Source organism: Centroberyx gerrardi, chromosome 15 (genome assembly GCF_048128805.1).
Source record: "Centroberyx gerrardi isolate f3 chromosome 15, fCenGer3.hap1.cur.20231027, whole genome shotgun sequence".
Classification (NCBI taxonomy): domain Eukaryota; kingdom Metazoa; phylum Chordata; class Actinopteri; order Beryciformes; family Berycidae; genus Centroberyx; species Centroberyx gerrardi.
In genome coordinates, this window is record NC_136011.1 from 29,829,742 (window position 1) to 29,845,317 (window position 15,576).

At 45.3% G+C, this 15,576-nt stretch overlaps 3 protein-coding genes and 1 long non-coding RNA gene across 5 annotated transcripts in view; 3 read left to right on the plus strand and 1 right to left on the minus strand.

The window, feature by feature from the left end:
- ninl (ninein-like) overlaps positions 1-4,629 on the plus strand; it is a 50,132-nt gene extending 45,503 nt beyond the window's left edge. The window contains exons 26-30 of the mRNA XM_078288748.1: positions 250-399; positions 929-1,042; positions 2,043-2,252; positions 2,407-2,520; positions 3,096-4,629. Of these exons, the coding sequence (XP_078144874.1) occupies positions 250-399; positions 929-1,042; positions 2,043-2,252; positions 2,407-2,520; positions 3,096-3,287 (780 nt within the window). The 3' untranslated portion in view covers positions 3,288-4,629. The remainder of the gene's footprint in view (positions 1-249; positions 400-928; positions 1,043-2,042; positions 2,253-2,406; positions 2,521-3,095) is intronic.
- A 227-nt stretch (positions 4,630-4,856) lies between these two features.
- On the plus strand, positions 4,857-6,930 carry LOC144542370 (uncharacterized). 2 transcript variants are annotated; one of them, XR_013507228.1, is made up of 3 exons: positions 4,857-6,350; positions 6,414-6,489; positions 6,630-6,930. It is a non-coding gene; the product is annotated as an uncharacterized LOC144542370 (long non-coding RNA). The 2 variants fall into 2 exon arrangements; XR_013507229.1 differs by lacking the exon at positions 4,857-6,350 and having other exon boundaries at positions 6,370-6,530.
- Positions 6,760-12,413, minus strand: gins1 (GINS complex subunit 1 (Psf1 homolog)). The gene is made up of 7 exons (XM_078288876.1): positions 12,110-12,413; positions 11,441-11,505; positions 10,235-10,333; positions 9,335-9,425; positions 8,656-8,772; positions 7,975-8,049; positions 6,760-7,277 (listed from the first exon to the last, which is right to left on the minus strand). The coding sequence occupies exons 1-7, from the start codon at positions 12,182-12,184 to the stop codon at positions 7,209-7,211; spliced, it is 591 nt and encodes a 196-aa protein (XP_078145002.1). The 5' UTR covers positions 12,185-12,413; the 3' UTR covers positions 6,760-7,208.
- A 979-nt stretch (positions 12,414-13,392) lies between these two features.
- abhd12 (abhydrolase domain containing 12, lysophospholipase) overlaps positions 13,393-15,576 on the plus strand; it is a 25,775-nt gene continuing 23,591 nt past the window's right edge. Inside the window, 1 exon segment of the mRNA XM_078288874.1 lies at positions 13,393-13,739. Within this exon segment, the coding sequence (XP_078145000.1) occupies positions 13,555-13,739 (185 nt within the window). The 5' untranslated portion in view covers positions 13,393-13,554.

Consider the following 15,576-nt stretch of genomic DNA (forward strand, 5'->3'; position numbering starts at 1 on the left):
TCACAAGCTCTCCATCCAAATTATATTATTGTCACTTTGTAATGACATTTTTAAATTGTTGTTTACATTCTAGCAGCCAATGGCATCGCTAGAAAGATTTGTGTCAGAAATAAACATATTGATCACATCGTATCCTGGTTGGATTGAATCCTGAACCTCAGATCACGTATCGAATCGTATCCTGATAAGCAGATCGTCCATCACTAGTGTGCAGATCATCGTGTATTTTAAATGTGATCTGGTGGTCAGGTGGAGGAGCTGGAGGCCGGCGTTCGGAGGCTGAGCAGGGAGCAGGAGGAGCTCCGGCGGGCGCAGGAGGAGCAGGAGGAGCAGACCGCCTCCGCTCTGCAGGACGAGACTCAGAGACTGAGACTGCAGAACCAGAACCTCCTCCAGCAGGTAGAACCTCATTCTGACTGTTAAATCTGTCTGTGATAGCAGCAGCTCCTCTGGTCGTCACTCTGTGGATTTTACTGCTGTCTCACTTTGACATCAGACAACAAAGCAGCGTGAGCTTATTGATCAGTGAACTCTCCTGGCTGCAGGCTGCTGGGATCAAACTGTTTGAACACAGAACTTCTCACAACGCTGTGAGATGCTTGAGATAAAACGCTGCGTCTGCTGCTGTGGAATACTACTCACAACAGCTAACAGGCTAATATATAGCTGTGATGCTAACGCAGCCCCGAGGTACTCCCAGGCATGCTGGGAGATGTAGTCCCTGCAGTGTCTCCTGGGTTTGCTCTTTGGTCTCCTCGCACTCTGTCATGCCAAGTAAACCTCCAAAGGGAAGTCTCAGCCCCTCCTGTCCCACAGCAGATGCTCTGTGCCGTCCTCCCAAGCCACATGACTCTGACTGTTGTTTGTATATGAATATGAACAATATGAATATGAACAGAGTGTTGAAAGTGTGTGGTTTGTGTTCCAGCTGTCGGACCTGCAGCTCCAGGCTCTGGAGGTCCAGCGGCTGAACCAGGAGTGTGAGAACCTGAAGAGCCGACAGAAGGATCTGGAGACGGACCGGACGCAGGCCGAGGACCGGGTCAGTCTGCTGAGACGGACTTTAACAAGACTTCATTTCATGGGCTCATCTAGAGGCTTTTAAAAACACTTAGAACACTCCGACGTGTTTTGGCATTGGCCTTCGTCAGGGAGCTTCAAACTATTCATGTATTTTTCGGGGGTTTAACATTAATTGTATCTTGAATCTTGCTTGTGAATCTTGTTCTTCTTATCCTGTCTCTTATGTGTTTTTTTTTTTTTTGCCTGAATGATGTGAGGCTCGTGATCAAGAATTCCAATGCATTTTTATGTAAATGGAAAATTAACTTAAAACTAATATAAGACAACATAACAGCAGAAACGGCAGCTTCAAGAGCCATTGAAAGCAAGAGAAAAAAATCTTAAAAAGTATTAAAAATGATGAGTGAGTCACATAGTCTGATATCAGGTGGAAGACCGCTCCATAGTTTCGGGGCGAGGACAGCAAAGCCCCCTGTAAATGCAAAGTTTTACTTCACCCGTTGTGGGTCTAAATTAAGAAGCAAAGGTTCAGAGTCTTCTGTGGATTCTTTATTCAGACCTGCATGGTTCAGTTCAATACCAGGCAAGAAGTGACAAAGACAGGAGTTTAGGGTCCACTTATATAGGTTGAAGTAAACAAAACTATAAATCGTGGCTCAAAACCAACCCACCAGTTCAGACTTTTAACTGCGTGTCCACCTATAGAATCACTTAAAACCACACATAACCATATATAGTGATCATGCATGTATTCAAGCACTGATTACATCATTGTAGTAAGTAGGACAAAAGACACTCCACTTTGCAGGACAAAGGAAAGCAAGAACAGAGTGTACTATTCATATAAAAAGCACAGTATACATTTTATTTCTTACACCCCCTTCAGTTTAAGCCCTTGGGATAAGCAGCAGCCTGGTCAGAGGACCTAAGAGAGCTCATAGTATCATCGGGAGACTCTTCCAGTGTTTCCCCCCTCCCTCCCCCTGCCTGAAGCTCCTCTGTGTCCCCCCCCCCCGCAGGCTGCGGCGGCGGGCGCGGTGCTGAGCCTGGCGCAGGCGCAGCACGCCCGCCGGCTGCAGGAGGCGCAGCAGCAGGCGGGCGCCGGCCGCAGGGAGCAGGCGGGGCCGCTGCAGCTCCGCCTGGCCGAGGAGGCGAGCAGGAGCCGCCGGCTGGAGGAGGCGCTGAGGCTGCAGGCCCAGCAGACCGGCAACCAGCTGCACCTGCAGCAGGTACTGTGTGTGTGTGTTGTGTTCAGGAGCAGTATGAGCAGCTCAGTGTGTGTGTGTTGTGTTCAGGAGCAGTATGAGCAGCTCTGTGTGTGTGTTGTGTTCAGGAGCAGTATGAGCAGCTCAGTGTGTGTGTGTGTGTGTGTGTTGTGTTCAGGAGCAGTATGAGAAGGCCATGGCTGCCCTGCAGGAGAAGATGGAGGAGCTGGAGACCAAACTGAAGGCCGTCCGCCTGCTGCTGCAGGAGAAAGTCCAGCAGCTGAAAGAACAGGTGAGAGAGAGAGAGAGAGAGAGAGAGAGAGACAGACAGAGAGAGACACAGACAGAGAGAGAGAGAGAGACAGACAGAGAGAGAGAGAGAGAGAGACAGACAGAGAGAGACACAGACACAGAGAGAGAGAGAGAGAGACAGACAGGCAGATAAATAATCAAAAACCGATAAAATAATAAAACAGATAAAAACATAGTATGTATATATATATATATATATATATATATATATATATATATATAATGCAAACTTGGAGTAAAGGAGGAAATAAGAAAAATAAACATAAGAGAAGTAAGAGAAAGATAAAAGAAGAGAAGTAAGAGATGAATAACAGTTCTAACAGGTTTGTCTTGTTTGAGATGAGGTGACCTCTGTTCCTCCATGTTCCTCCATGTTCTTCCATGTTCTTCCATGTTCCTCCATGTTCCTCCATGTTCCTCCATGTTCTTCCATGTTCTTCCATGTTCCTCCATGTTCCTCCATGTTCCTCCATGTTCTTCCATGTTCTTCCATGTTCTTCCATGTTCCTCCATGTTCCTCCATGTTCTTCCATGTTCCTCCATGTTCCTCCTCAGCTGTTGAAGAGCAGCCAGTCGAGCGTCCTGCTGAAGGATCTGTACGTGGAGAACTCCCAGCTGATGACGGCGCTGCAGGTGACGGAGCAGCGGCAGAAGAACGCAGAGAAGAAGAACTTCCTGCTGGAGGAGAAGATCGCCACCCTCAACAAGCTGCTGAGGGAGATCGTCCCGGCCTCGCTCGCCACGTAGGGTCCCTGAACGCACCGCCGCCGGACGCAGCTCCGTTCCCCCGAAAAACACCTCAACACACCGTGAACGATTCCCGTCTCTCTCCGGCCTCAGTGTTTGATCGCAGCGCCGATCAGGAAGCCATCGATGTTGCAAACAGCTGATCTGATCTGATCCGGGCTCAGTTTCCCTAAAGCATCATGAAGCTGACTTCGTCTTTATGGAGTTTTTATGTGAATGGAGCAAAGATGAAGTCGGTTTAAAGTTCAGGATGAGAAGTGAGCAGCAGCCTCCGACTCAAACTCTGAGGAATCTGTCTGGTACTTTAGTTTCCTCTGCAGTCTTTTCCTGTCTAAACAAACTAAAACTAACCCTGTATCTGCCAGTCCAGGTGTCTGGAACATGCTGGTTGCACTGGTCCCCGCAGCCGCCGGACATCTGACGGACGACCTGCAGGAAACCGACGCGGCGACGTGTCACACGCAGCGTGACATTACAGCTCGCAGCAGGTGAAGCTTCATGTTCAAACGGCTTCAAACCGTTCTGCCTGCAGACGCCTCAACTTTCATTTTGCCGCTTTGGAGTTTGACGCTGCTGCCGAGCGTCGAATCAACATCTGATCAGCGTCTAAACGTCCAGCTGGCTGCTGGAACAGTGAAAGTTTGCCGGTATTTTATTTTTTTTTGTTGTAGGAGAAACTGCAGCCAGCGGACAGGAAGGTGCCCAGACAGCATCGACAGGCAGGAAGACGTGAAGTCCAACGTCAACTGACAGCGATCCACTGCAGCCGTTTCAGCTTCCATTTTGGCGATAAATTTAGAGTTTAATAGACATGATCATGAGTTTTTATGATAGAAATATGTTTTGTTTTTTTCTTATCCCATAAATCATCTCACGACCCCCTGGGGGGTCCCGACCCTCAGGTTGAGAACCGCTGCTCTAAACGTCTGCTGGGTCTGTTCTGTGCTGAAGAGGCTTTTGGGAAACTCAGCTGCAGTCAGGTTTCTTCTTGAAAGACACACACACACACACACACACACACACACACACACACACACACACACACACACACACACACACACACACACACACACACACAGGACGGCACCAGTCTGAAGTATTTCAGCCACGAGGGTATTATTATGCATGTACTGTTTTTGTTTTATATAAATAAAGTTTTTATTTTTCTTATTTTTAAGGTGAAAGTGACACTTTCTGTTTGTTTGTCAAACAGTTTTATCTCAGCAGACTGAATCTGATCTGAAGTCTGATCAGTCTGTTGACCTGAGTGTTACTGTGGAGAAGTACTGTGAGTACACAGTAATACTGTGTGAGTACACAGTAATACTGTGAGTACACAGTAATACTGTATGAGTACACAGTAATACTGTGAGTACACAGTAATACTGTGAGTACACAGTAGTACTGTGTGAGTACACAGTAATACTGTGTGAGTACACAGTAATACTGTATGAGTACACAGTAATACTGTATGAGTACACAGTAATACTGTGTGAGTACACAGTAATACTGTGTGAGTACACAGTAGTACTGTGTGAGTACACAGTAATACTGTATGAGTACACAGTAATACTGTGTGAGTACATGATGACAGTACTTAAGTCATTAAGACACAATAAACTTAAAAAGGGCGTAGCAACAATATGAGTACAGTTTTCATTCTGTAATAAGAGAATTCATGTGTACTGGCCAGAGGTGGAGACTCGAGTCACATGACTTGGACTCGAGTCTCAGTTTCAATTGCTTGAGACTTGACTTGGGTTCTGGTGACTTGGGACTGGACTTGAGACTGACTGGGTCACAGCTCTGGTACTTTCAGAACGTTAAGTTAACACATGTTCAGTGTTCCAGGTACAATAACTCTGTCAGTACTTCATGAAGTCTGTCCTCATGTTGGTCTGTTGCTGTCTGTCCTCATGTTGGTCTGTTGCTGTCTGTCCTCATGTTGGTCTGTTGCTGTCTGTCCTCATGTTGGTCTGTTGCTGTCTGAAGTCATGTTGTGATGTCACCGTGTTTTTGTCTCAGATGTTGACTCCACTTGTTCCCGCCCATCTAAACATAAAAACCAGCTCATGTTATTGGTGATTGATTGATTCAGTCTGTTTCTCCTTCAGTGTTATTTAACATTTGGAAAGCTGTGAACAGTCTGCTGCCTGTTCTGGTCCTGAACAGACTCGACCCGTGTCCGACCCGGTCTTGGAGTTGACTTGGACTCCACTAATCTGGTCTTGACTCAGTATTTTCCATGTTAATACAGAGGATCAAGCTCTCTTACTAAAGCTAAAGAGCAAGGCGGAGTGAAACTTCAGTATTCTTGGTACGGAGGTGGATGATGGATTTTGTTCAGCAGCAGCTCTGGATCTGGTTTCTGTTCAAACTGAATCCAAAGTTTGAGCTTTTTGAAAAACACAAAAACAACTTGGTGCAGTTTCCTGTGCAGACCAGCAGACCGGACTCAGACCGGACTCAGACCGGATCAGTGAGACTGTTTCAGCCTGTAGTCTGATGGTTTTCCCAGTGTGCTGCAGGGTCAGGTCTCCATACTGGATCCTTCATGTTCAGCTCAGGTTCCATTTCTATCCAGCGCTGGGAAACCAGACTGGGAAAACCACAAACTGGTTTCATACTGAGCCGAACCTGCAGACTGATACTGCGGCGGGCCGGATGAGACCACGTTAATATCACAACATCCTCAGAAATAATGTTCCCATGAAGAATCATGTTAAATCAAACTGATGTTCATCACACTGAACTGCAATTTTCAAATATTCCCAAACTTCTTTCAGATCTCATTGTAAGATATTTAAATTAGTATTAGTATGTTATTGTTAATTTAGACAACAGAACTGTATCACAATCAACTCTCATTATGAATTAGTATTTCATCACCATATGATTCTATTGAAACACAATAAACTATTGAAGTATTGCCCAGCCGTACTGCTACTGTACTGTATGGTAGTACTGGTACTGTAGTACTGGTACTGTACTGCAGTAGGACCAGTATGGTGCTGTAGTACTGGTACTGTACTGCAGTAGGACCAGTATGGTACTGTAGTACTGGTACTGTACTGCAGTAGGACCAGTATGGTACTGCAGTAGGACCAGTATGGTACTGTACTGCAGTAGGACCAGTATGGTGCTGTAGTACTGGTACTGTACTATGGTACTGTAGTACTGGTACTGTACTGCAGTAGGACTAGTATGGTACTGTAGTACTGGTACTGTACTGCAGTAGGACCAGTATGGTACTGCAGTAGAACCAGTATGGTACTGTAGTACTGGTACTGTACTGCAGTAGGACCAGTATGGTACTGCAGTAGAACCAGTATGGTACTGTAGTACTGGTACTGTACTGCAGTAGGACCAGTATGGTACTGTAGTCCTGCTGCAGTGGAAAAACTAGACATGAGATGAAGTTTGTAAAATGTCATTTAGTCACAGAATGAATCAAAAGGAAAATGTTCGGGGTTTTGTCTTTTTTTAATGAACAGAAGCACACAGTATTTCCAAGATGTAAAGTTTTGCTCCCTGTCTCAGTCTGATGCACTGATGCTGCTAACTTATTAGACTGGTGAAGGATGTGATGTCATGTTTTGTCCCGCTGAGTCGCCACGAATAAATCTGATCCTGATACACAAAACCAGTCTGTGTGTGTCTTCTTTACAGCTTCATGTCAGTGGAACAAACTAAATGAACAGATTATTCCCTGTTATCCTGAGGAGAAAGTCACATGTGAAATTCCCCAGTTCACATGTATAAATGACATTTTCACATGTGAATTGTCTCTTTGCATGTGAAATATTGTCACGTCATGTAGCGGCAGGTGACACTTCACATCTTCAAATCAGTTCACACGTGAAAAACGACATGTTGGAGAAGCCCTGATGACATCACCGTCCACTCCTCAAGCTCATTGGCTCAGGACACGACGTGCTCCAAGACGCCCTGACGAATCAGCTGCTCGCATTTCCACCGCGGCAAGAAGTGCTGCGCAGAGAGAGAGAGAGAGAGAGAGAGAGAGAGAGAGAGAGAGAGAGAGAGAGAGAGAGAGAGAGAGAGAGAGAGAGAGAGAGAGAGAGAGAGAGAGAGAGAGAGAGAGAGAGAGAGAGAGAGAGACACACAGAGAGAGAGAGAAAGAGAGGGAGAGACAGAGAGAGAGAGGGAGAGAGAGAGAGAGAGAGGGAGAGAAAGAGAGACAGAGAGGGAGAGACAGAGAGAAAGAGAGAGAGAGAGCGAGAGAGAGAGAGAGACAGAGTGAGAGAAAGAGAGACAGAGAGAGAGAGAGAGAGAGAGAAAGACAGAGAGGGAGAGAGAGAGAGAGAGAGAGAGAGAGACACACAGAGAGAGAGAGAAAGAGAGGGAGAGACAGAGAGAGAGAGGGAGAGAGAGAGAGAGAGAGAGGGAGAGAAAGAGAGAGACAGAGAGGGAGAGACAGAGAGAAAGAGAGAGAGAGAGCGAGAGAGAGAGAGAGACAGAGTGAGAGAAAGAGAGACAGAGAAAGACAGAGAGGGAGAGAAAGAAACATTTCTAATCAACACCTGAGCTCAAGATTAACATTCCTGTGTTTTAACTAGAAACAGATGAAACCAGCGAATCCCAACTAGTCTCAGGCTGATATTGAATAATATTGAGTAATATTGAGTAATATTGAGTAATATTGATTATGGTGACGCCTCCCTGGTACCTGGCTGTTCTTCTTCAGCAGGATCACGGTGCCGTCGTCGATCTCAAACTCTCCGTGGTCCTTCAGACACCTGACCTGAGGACAGAGGACAGACAGACAGACAGGTCAGACAGACAGACAGACAGACAGACAGACAGGTCAGACAGACAGGTCAGACAGACAGACAGACAGACAGACAGACAGACAGACAGGTCAGACCTCCTCAGACTGATCATGACCCTCTGCCTCCTCGCTGCTTCATCTGATCCACCGAGGAGCAGAGAGGCTGAAGACTGGTCAGTATTCACAAGAAGAAAGCAAATAGAAGACGCTGTGGTGCGTTCAGGAGCAGAGAGACGCTCAAAAAACCAAAATATTCATTTTATAATGAGAAGAAACGGAAAAAAACAGCAAATCTTAACATTTGTGAAGCTGCAACCAGAAATTGTTTGGTATTTTTACTGATAAATGACTAAAACAGTTAATCAATTATCAAAACTATAGATGGACCAAATGTTCCTGTTAGCCTGGAGAAATGATGGAGAAGAGAAAGACTGAAGAGAAGAGGAGAAAAGTAGAAAAGAGAGAAATCCTTCAGTCCTTCAGGATCTGAAGTTCTTCTTTCAGTCCAGAAAAGCGTGTGAGAGCAGCTGGAGGGTTTCAGTCGGACTTCACCGACTCTTCTTCTGTGGTTTCTCTCACCTGGATGTAGAGGCTCTTGGGCGGCTTCATGTCCTGGGTGATGTCCAGCCCCTCCTCCCCCCCCAGGCTCCGCATGAAGGTCGCCAGGGACTTCTTATACTGGCTGAACCACTCCAGCTGCCCCACACACACACACACACACACACACACACACACACACACACACACACACACCAGAAAAACATCAACTTTTCTCTTTTTTTGCTGATTTCAGACAGTTTGGTTTGTCTGTTTGCTTTCTGACTGACAGAAGTCTCGTCTCTCGCAGTGTTCCTGAATGCAACACATTAATTATGAACTTCTTTCAAAATGTCAAAGTTTCCAGTCTGATCTCAGAGTTCTGATGCAGATTGTTGTGATGGATTATCTTTACTGACTGAACTGGGAGTGAATGAGCTGAGAGGTTTGGAAACACTGATATAAAAACATCAGAAATAAATAAATAATAAAAATGTCAGAAATAACATTAAAGGGATGGAAAATGTAAACAACTCTCCTCTTGCTGGACAGCAGACAGAAAGTGCTGACTGGGCAGTTTCCACTGGATGAAGAGCGGAGAGAAAGTTTCCCTTCATCTGGAAACTCACAGGTTGTCAGAGCGACCGCTTCCGTCCGGACCAACACAGCGACACTCTGTATATGACTATGGAAATATAATAGAGTATATCGTGCTCCTCACCTCCTCTGCACACATGTGGAAGCGAACGTTAGCAGGCAGAACGCTGCCGTACTCCCACCGCAGCGCCCGGATCCTCAGCAGCCGGTCGTACCTGACAGACACTCTGATGTCATGTCATGTCACATCATGTCATGTCATGTCATATCATATCATGTCATATCATGTCATATCATATCACTAATACTTACTAACATGAGTCTGTTGTACCTGACCGGAGAAACAATGATATAATATTATATAATATAATATAGCTAATACTGACTAATACTAAGTAACTAATACAATACTGATGAGACACAGAGAGAGAGGGAGGGAGAGAAAGAGAGAGAGACAGAGAGAAAAAGAGAGAGGGAGAGAAAGAGAGAGACAGAGAGAGAGGGAGAGAAAGAGACACAGAGAGAGAGAGACAGAGAGAGAGAGAGACAGAGAGAGAGAGAGACAGAGAGGGAGAGAAAGAAACATTTCTAATCAACCCCTGAGCTCAGCCTGACTCAGCAGGTCAGCTCGTCTCTCAGGTGACCGACGCAGCGCTGTGATCCAGATTAGAGCTGAACCAGACTGACAAAAAATCTAACTGCGATTATTTGGCAGAATGTTGCAATTGCGATTTAAACTGCGATTCATATCATCAAGTTTTTCTTGTCAGAAATTGTTTTAGAACTTTAAAACTGTTTAAAGAAAAGTGATTTAGTTAAAAACTGGATGTGAGTGAGCAGATTTACTGAGTCTGAGTCTGATGAAGGTTTTGATTCTAAAACTCCTTGTTCACAAATCCAGTTTGGACCGAACTCTCTCTGAAGAAACTAACTGCAGACTCTGAGATTTGGAAATTGCGATTTTTTTTTTTCAATGAGTTGAGCTGTAATAAGGACAGACAGCGTTGGGCCTCAGGTGACTCACAGGTAGGCGGTGACGCAGCGCTGGTTCCTCAGCAGGCAGCAGTGCCGCAGCTTGATGGACGGAATCAAATCACTGCGACCGACCGACTTAGCCTCCGAGCTGAGAGACACAAAGACAGCTGAGTCAGCGTCAGATCAGCTGAGTCAGCGACAGATCAGCTGAGTCAGCGTCAGATCAGCTGAGTCATGAGATCAGCTGAGTCAGCGTCAGATCAGCTGAGTCAGCGCCAGATCAGCTGAGTCAGCGACAGATCAGCTGAGTCAGCGTCAGATCAGCTGAGTCATGAGATCAGCTGAGTCAGCGTCAGATCAGCTGAGTCAGCGCCAGATCAGCTGAGTCAGCGTCAGATCAGCTGAGTCAGCGACAGATCAGCTGAGTCAGATCAGCTGAGTCATCAGATCAGTTGAGTCATCAGATCAGTTGAGTCATCAGATCAGCCGAGTCATCAGATCAGCTGAGTCATCAGATCAGCTGAGTCATCAGATCAGTTGAGTCATCAGATCAGCTGAGTCAGCAGATCAGCTGAGTCATCAGATCAGTTGAGTCATCAGATCAGCTGAGTCATCAGATCAGTTGAGTCATCAGATCAGCTGAGTCATCAGATCAGCTGAGTCATCAGATCAGTTGAGTCATCAGATCAGTTGAGTCATCAGATCAGTTGAGTCATCAGATCAGTTGAGTCATCAGATCAGCTGAGTCATCAGATCAGTTGAGTCATCAGATCAGCTGAGTCAGTGTCAGATCAGCTGAGTCAGCGACAGATCAGCTGAGTCAGTGTCAGATCAGCTGAAAAACAAACTGAAATAACAATAAAAACTGAACTAAAACTGTCTTCACTTGTAAAACTAAACTAAAATAAATTATATGAGAAATGTTTTTAGTTTTGGTCTTTTTGTATCTGTGCAGGTAAAAAAGAGAAAATGAATTCTGGGCGGAACATGTTTGGTTTTTACTGAACACAGAAAGAATTCATGATTTATTGTTTGTACCTGCTGCAAACATCAACACAATATCTGTTCTGAACTTCTATCATAAAAAAATACTACAACTACAGCTGAAACTAAATAAAAAACTACAGTAAACATTTGCAAAACATAATAATAAAAACTAAACTAAAACTACAGACAGCACACTGAAAACTGAACAGAAATCAAACTGAAAGTGGAAACCTGTATGAAATGAAATGTAATGAGACTTCAGACTCACACATCAGTCTGGTTCTGTTCGTACAGAACCTTCATCTCCTGCAGAACCTGGCGAACCCCGTCTTCCTGTCAACACACACACACACACACACACACACACACACACACACACACAGGCTCAGTTTGTTTACAAGTTTCATCAAGATAAATTGAAATCATTTTGCCATTTTTTATAATGGCCTCTTTCATTTTATTGATTCATCTCTTATTCGGTTTTACTTTCTAACAGCCATGAACAGGCCTTTTATAACTATAACTACCAACTTTTATAATTCAAACTTGTATCTACCTTAATTTTATTTATTCATTTGAACTTTGCCCTTTTTGCCTTTCCTTCTGCTGTAAAGTTCTTTGACATGGTTTACAAATCCAGTTTTGTTGATTTATATTTGGAGCATTTCCGCCAGTGAAAAGGGAGAAAATGAAAGCTGCAGTCTGTCGTGGTTTTGTACAGTGGACAGTTTACTGCAGTGAGCTGCTTTGTGTGCAGAGTGTATGCCGAACTGTCAGGCGGATCCTAACGATTCAAAAAACATATTAAAGTCGTTTCTAGGACGTGTGGATTTTATTCAGATCAGCAAAACAACATGAAATTGTCAGATTTTTGATAGAGGCTCGGCTTGTCGTTGTGTCCATGCGAGAGAACGGAACGTTACCGGGGTTTACTCACATTGAAAGCGGGCAGCTGACCGTCTCCCATCCGCTGAAGCTCTCTGATCAACTCGACGGCTTTCTCACAAAACATCTGAGCGAGCTGAGACTAAACACACAGGATGAACTGCGGGTTTATGATAAAATGATGAATCCTGTCGACATGGAGCGAGCTTCCACAGCGGCGCAGCAGAGTTCGTTTTCGCGGTAAATCCGCACGTCGTATGGCACGCTCTGTTGTGATCATGTGACAGGAAACTCCGGCTGCCGGTGAAGGACAAACAACAGGATCTGTCAAACTGACCGCCGCGGCCAAGTTCTCTTTAACCTGTAAACTGTTCAGTCATGTTATGAAACATTATTTCAGAGCCCAGACTACAAGGTAAGAAACTGTTTTGACAGTTTTCAGTGCTAATAAACGGGATGTCGCTATACAAAAAAACAATAATACCGACATAACAAATAGTTTTCAGCCCGCAATCTGGTTTCCTGTCTGTCGAGCAGCATCATGGCGGCAGAACCTGTCTGACAGCTACTGACACCCACATACCTGACAGGTTTATAATTACATTCAGTACTGACACTGTGCCGCTGCACTGACGCTTCAACAGACTGGAAAAAAGTGACTATTTAGAGTTGTTCCGTTGTCTGAGCAGACTAGCTTCACTGCTAACTCCGTAACTCTAATGCTGCATTCAGGTCAGATGGGAAAACAGTAACTTCGACCCGCTCTCTAGAAAATGCTGTTAATCTCAGTTTTCACATGGTAAGTGTTACTCTTTCTACTGAATGCTGACGTCACCAACAATGAAATACCTTGTTTTCTTAGGAAATAGAGGAAGGAATAGGAAGATAGCTTATATTTATTTCAAATAAACCAACAAAATGAATAACCACTTAAGTTTTTTTGTGATCACAACTGTTAGATGCCATGGCAGGACCGTGGGAGCGTTATATCATCAGGGCAGGATGCAGGTACTTGCTGGATTTTGGCACTTTTGGTTGATATTGCTGTTTGGTTTGCTGTTAAACATGACCTCAAATGCATCACCGCTAAGTTGATGTGTCCTAAGAGTGAAAAGCGGATCAGGAGAAACCAAAGTCTACACTCATGGCGTTTTAGCGGCTTCAAATGAGGTTGAGGGTCTAATCTCTCTCACGGCGCCCATGAACGCAGCACGAGTTGACCTTACCAACATGGCGCCTCGAGCTGCGCTCTGATTGGCTGGGCGGGAGCCGGGGGAAAGGTCGCGAGGATCAGCTGGTCTCTGCAGATAACAGCCTCCTGCAAACAATGTAGGCAGAGAGAGCGAGGAGACTCACCATCCAGCCCGGCTCCCGCACACCGTCCCCCGGCCTCCTCCCGCCCCGCCGCCCGCCGCTCAGGCCGGGCCACCGGCGCGACAACCGGCGCGTTCTGCCGCTTCTTTCCGTCACGTTGAGTGTTTTTCTACATTTCCAGTGATGCGAAAGCGGAATAACTCGCTGACCGCGGAGCATGACAGCGCCACCACCAACACACTGCTGGACAGCGAGCCGGACCTGAAGTTCTGTCCCAGGAGGGGAGCGAGGCTCCCGGAGCCCGCCGGCCGGCCCGGGCCCGCACCGGGACCGGGACCCGAGCAGAGGATGGGCCGACCGTTCAGGAGGTGAGGCGGGGGGCTGAGGCTGTTCAGCGGGATGTGAGAAGGGATCAGTCCGGGTCTGGTTCACATCCAGACCGGTTCTGATCCGGTTCTGGTTCTGCTGCAGGTTGCAATATGTTTCTATTTGTTTAATAGGGAAAATAGAGTAAAGTAGACTGAAGTTAAATGAATGGAAGCTGTCTGTCTGTCAGTCTGTTGCTGCTCTACAGACGGGATGCAGTGGAAGGTAAATCCACTGAAAGTCACTTTACCATCAGTTCTATCAGCAGAATCCAGTTTACATTGAGGCTGACAGAAACACCTCGCTGCCCAGTGAAAACCTCCTGTCTCCACAGTGTCGGCTTTTCAGGAACTAAGACACAGACTCATGTTCAGTCAGACCACAGACGGTTCAGAGTTTCATCAGACTGAAGACTGAAGAGGAACCAGGTTTCCTTCAGCTGGACAGAAAACATGAAAATCACCAAAATTTGCAGTTATGAGTTTTTCACATGACAGCAGAGAGATTTGGGATCTGCTGAGTCTGTTGTCCAGAAACTAAAAACTAAATACACTGAAGAGGAAGTCCAGTGGATTTAGTTTTTGTTTTTGGGACATGATGCTGAGTCTGATGTTGCATGATGGGAAAACTGGGAGTCCAGAAGTGAGAGAGAGCAGGATGTATGGAGGGAAACCAGCCAGAGTCTGCTGACAGAATACAGTTTATCACAGAAATCTGCATGATAGAATTGCAACTAATGATTATTTTCATTATTGATTATTTTTTTTCAATTAATCGATTAGTCGTTTAGTCTATAAAATGTTAAAATAATGACAAATTCCCGTCACAAAGTGATTCTTCAGATTTCTTCCTCAGTCTGAAGGATTCATTTAATGAGATGAAACGGAGAAAAACAGCAAATCTTCGATTTTGTGAAGCTGCAATTAGAAAATGTTTGGTGTTTTTACTTATAAATCTGACTAAAACCATTAATCGATTATCAAAATTATAATCAGTTAATTTTCTTTGGATTAATCAACTAATAGTTTCAGCACTAAAGTCACAGTCAGCAGTGACAGACTGATGATCGGAAAATAAAATGAAAATATAATTACTTTTTGTTCATGTTGGTGGTTTGTTGGATGCTGATGAGCGACTGACTGCAGGTCAGAGGTCAGAGGTCACGCTCCTCTGTTTCCATGACATCACTGCCTGTAGAGGAGACAGGCTTGGTCAGGTGGACAGACCTGCAGGACAGGACAGGGAGTGTCCAGAAGTGTGTTCAGGCTGGGGTGACATGATGATGTCATCAGGGCGGGGTTTGGGTCCCGCTGGTTCTGCTGTTCTGTGTTGACAGGAGAGTCTCACTGCAGCTGGGAGCCGGTTCGCCCGGTGTGTGTGTGTGTGTGTGTGTGTGTGTGTGTGTGTGTGTGTGTGTGTGTGTGTGTGTGTGTTGCGGGGTGTAGAGTGATGTGTGCACCACAGACAGATTTCCACTCTAAACTGTCACTCTGTTGACTAGCAGAGCTAGAGAGAGAAGTCCAGTCTGTGATAAAGCTACGTTAGCCTCGTCGCTAACGTTAGCTGTCAGTTGAGTTAGCTAACAGACTCATCTGCTACTCTACTGTACTCTACTCTGCTTTACTCTAATGTACACCTGTACTGTACTCTACTGTACTCTACTCTGCTTTACTCTAATGTACACCTGTACTCTACTCTACTGTACTCTACTCTGCTTTACTCTAATGTACACCTGTACTCTACTCTACTGTACTCTACTCTGCTTTACTCTAATGTACACCTGTACTCTACTCTACTGTACTCTACTCTGCTTAACTCTAATGTACACCTGTACTCTAC

Bases quoted from the DNA above. Each gene is read 5' to 3' on its own strand.
- gins1 (XM_078288876.1), bottom strand. From the start codon at position 12,184: ATGTTTTGTGAGAAAGCCGTCGAGTTGATCAGAGAGCTTCAGCGGATG. The intron at 11,506-12,109 runs GTGAGTAAACCC...GTGTGTTGACAG, and splicing joins GTCAGCTGCCCGCTTTCAAT to GAAGACGGGGTTCGCCAGGT. The intron at 8,773-9,334 runs GTGAGGAGCACG...TGTGTGGGGCAG, and splicing joins TCCACATGTGTGCAGAGGAG to CTGGAGTGGTTCAGCCAGTA.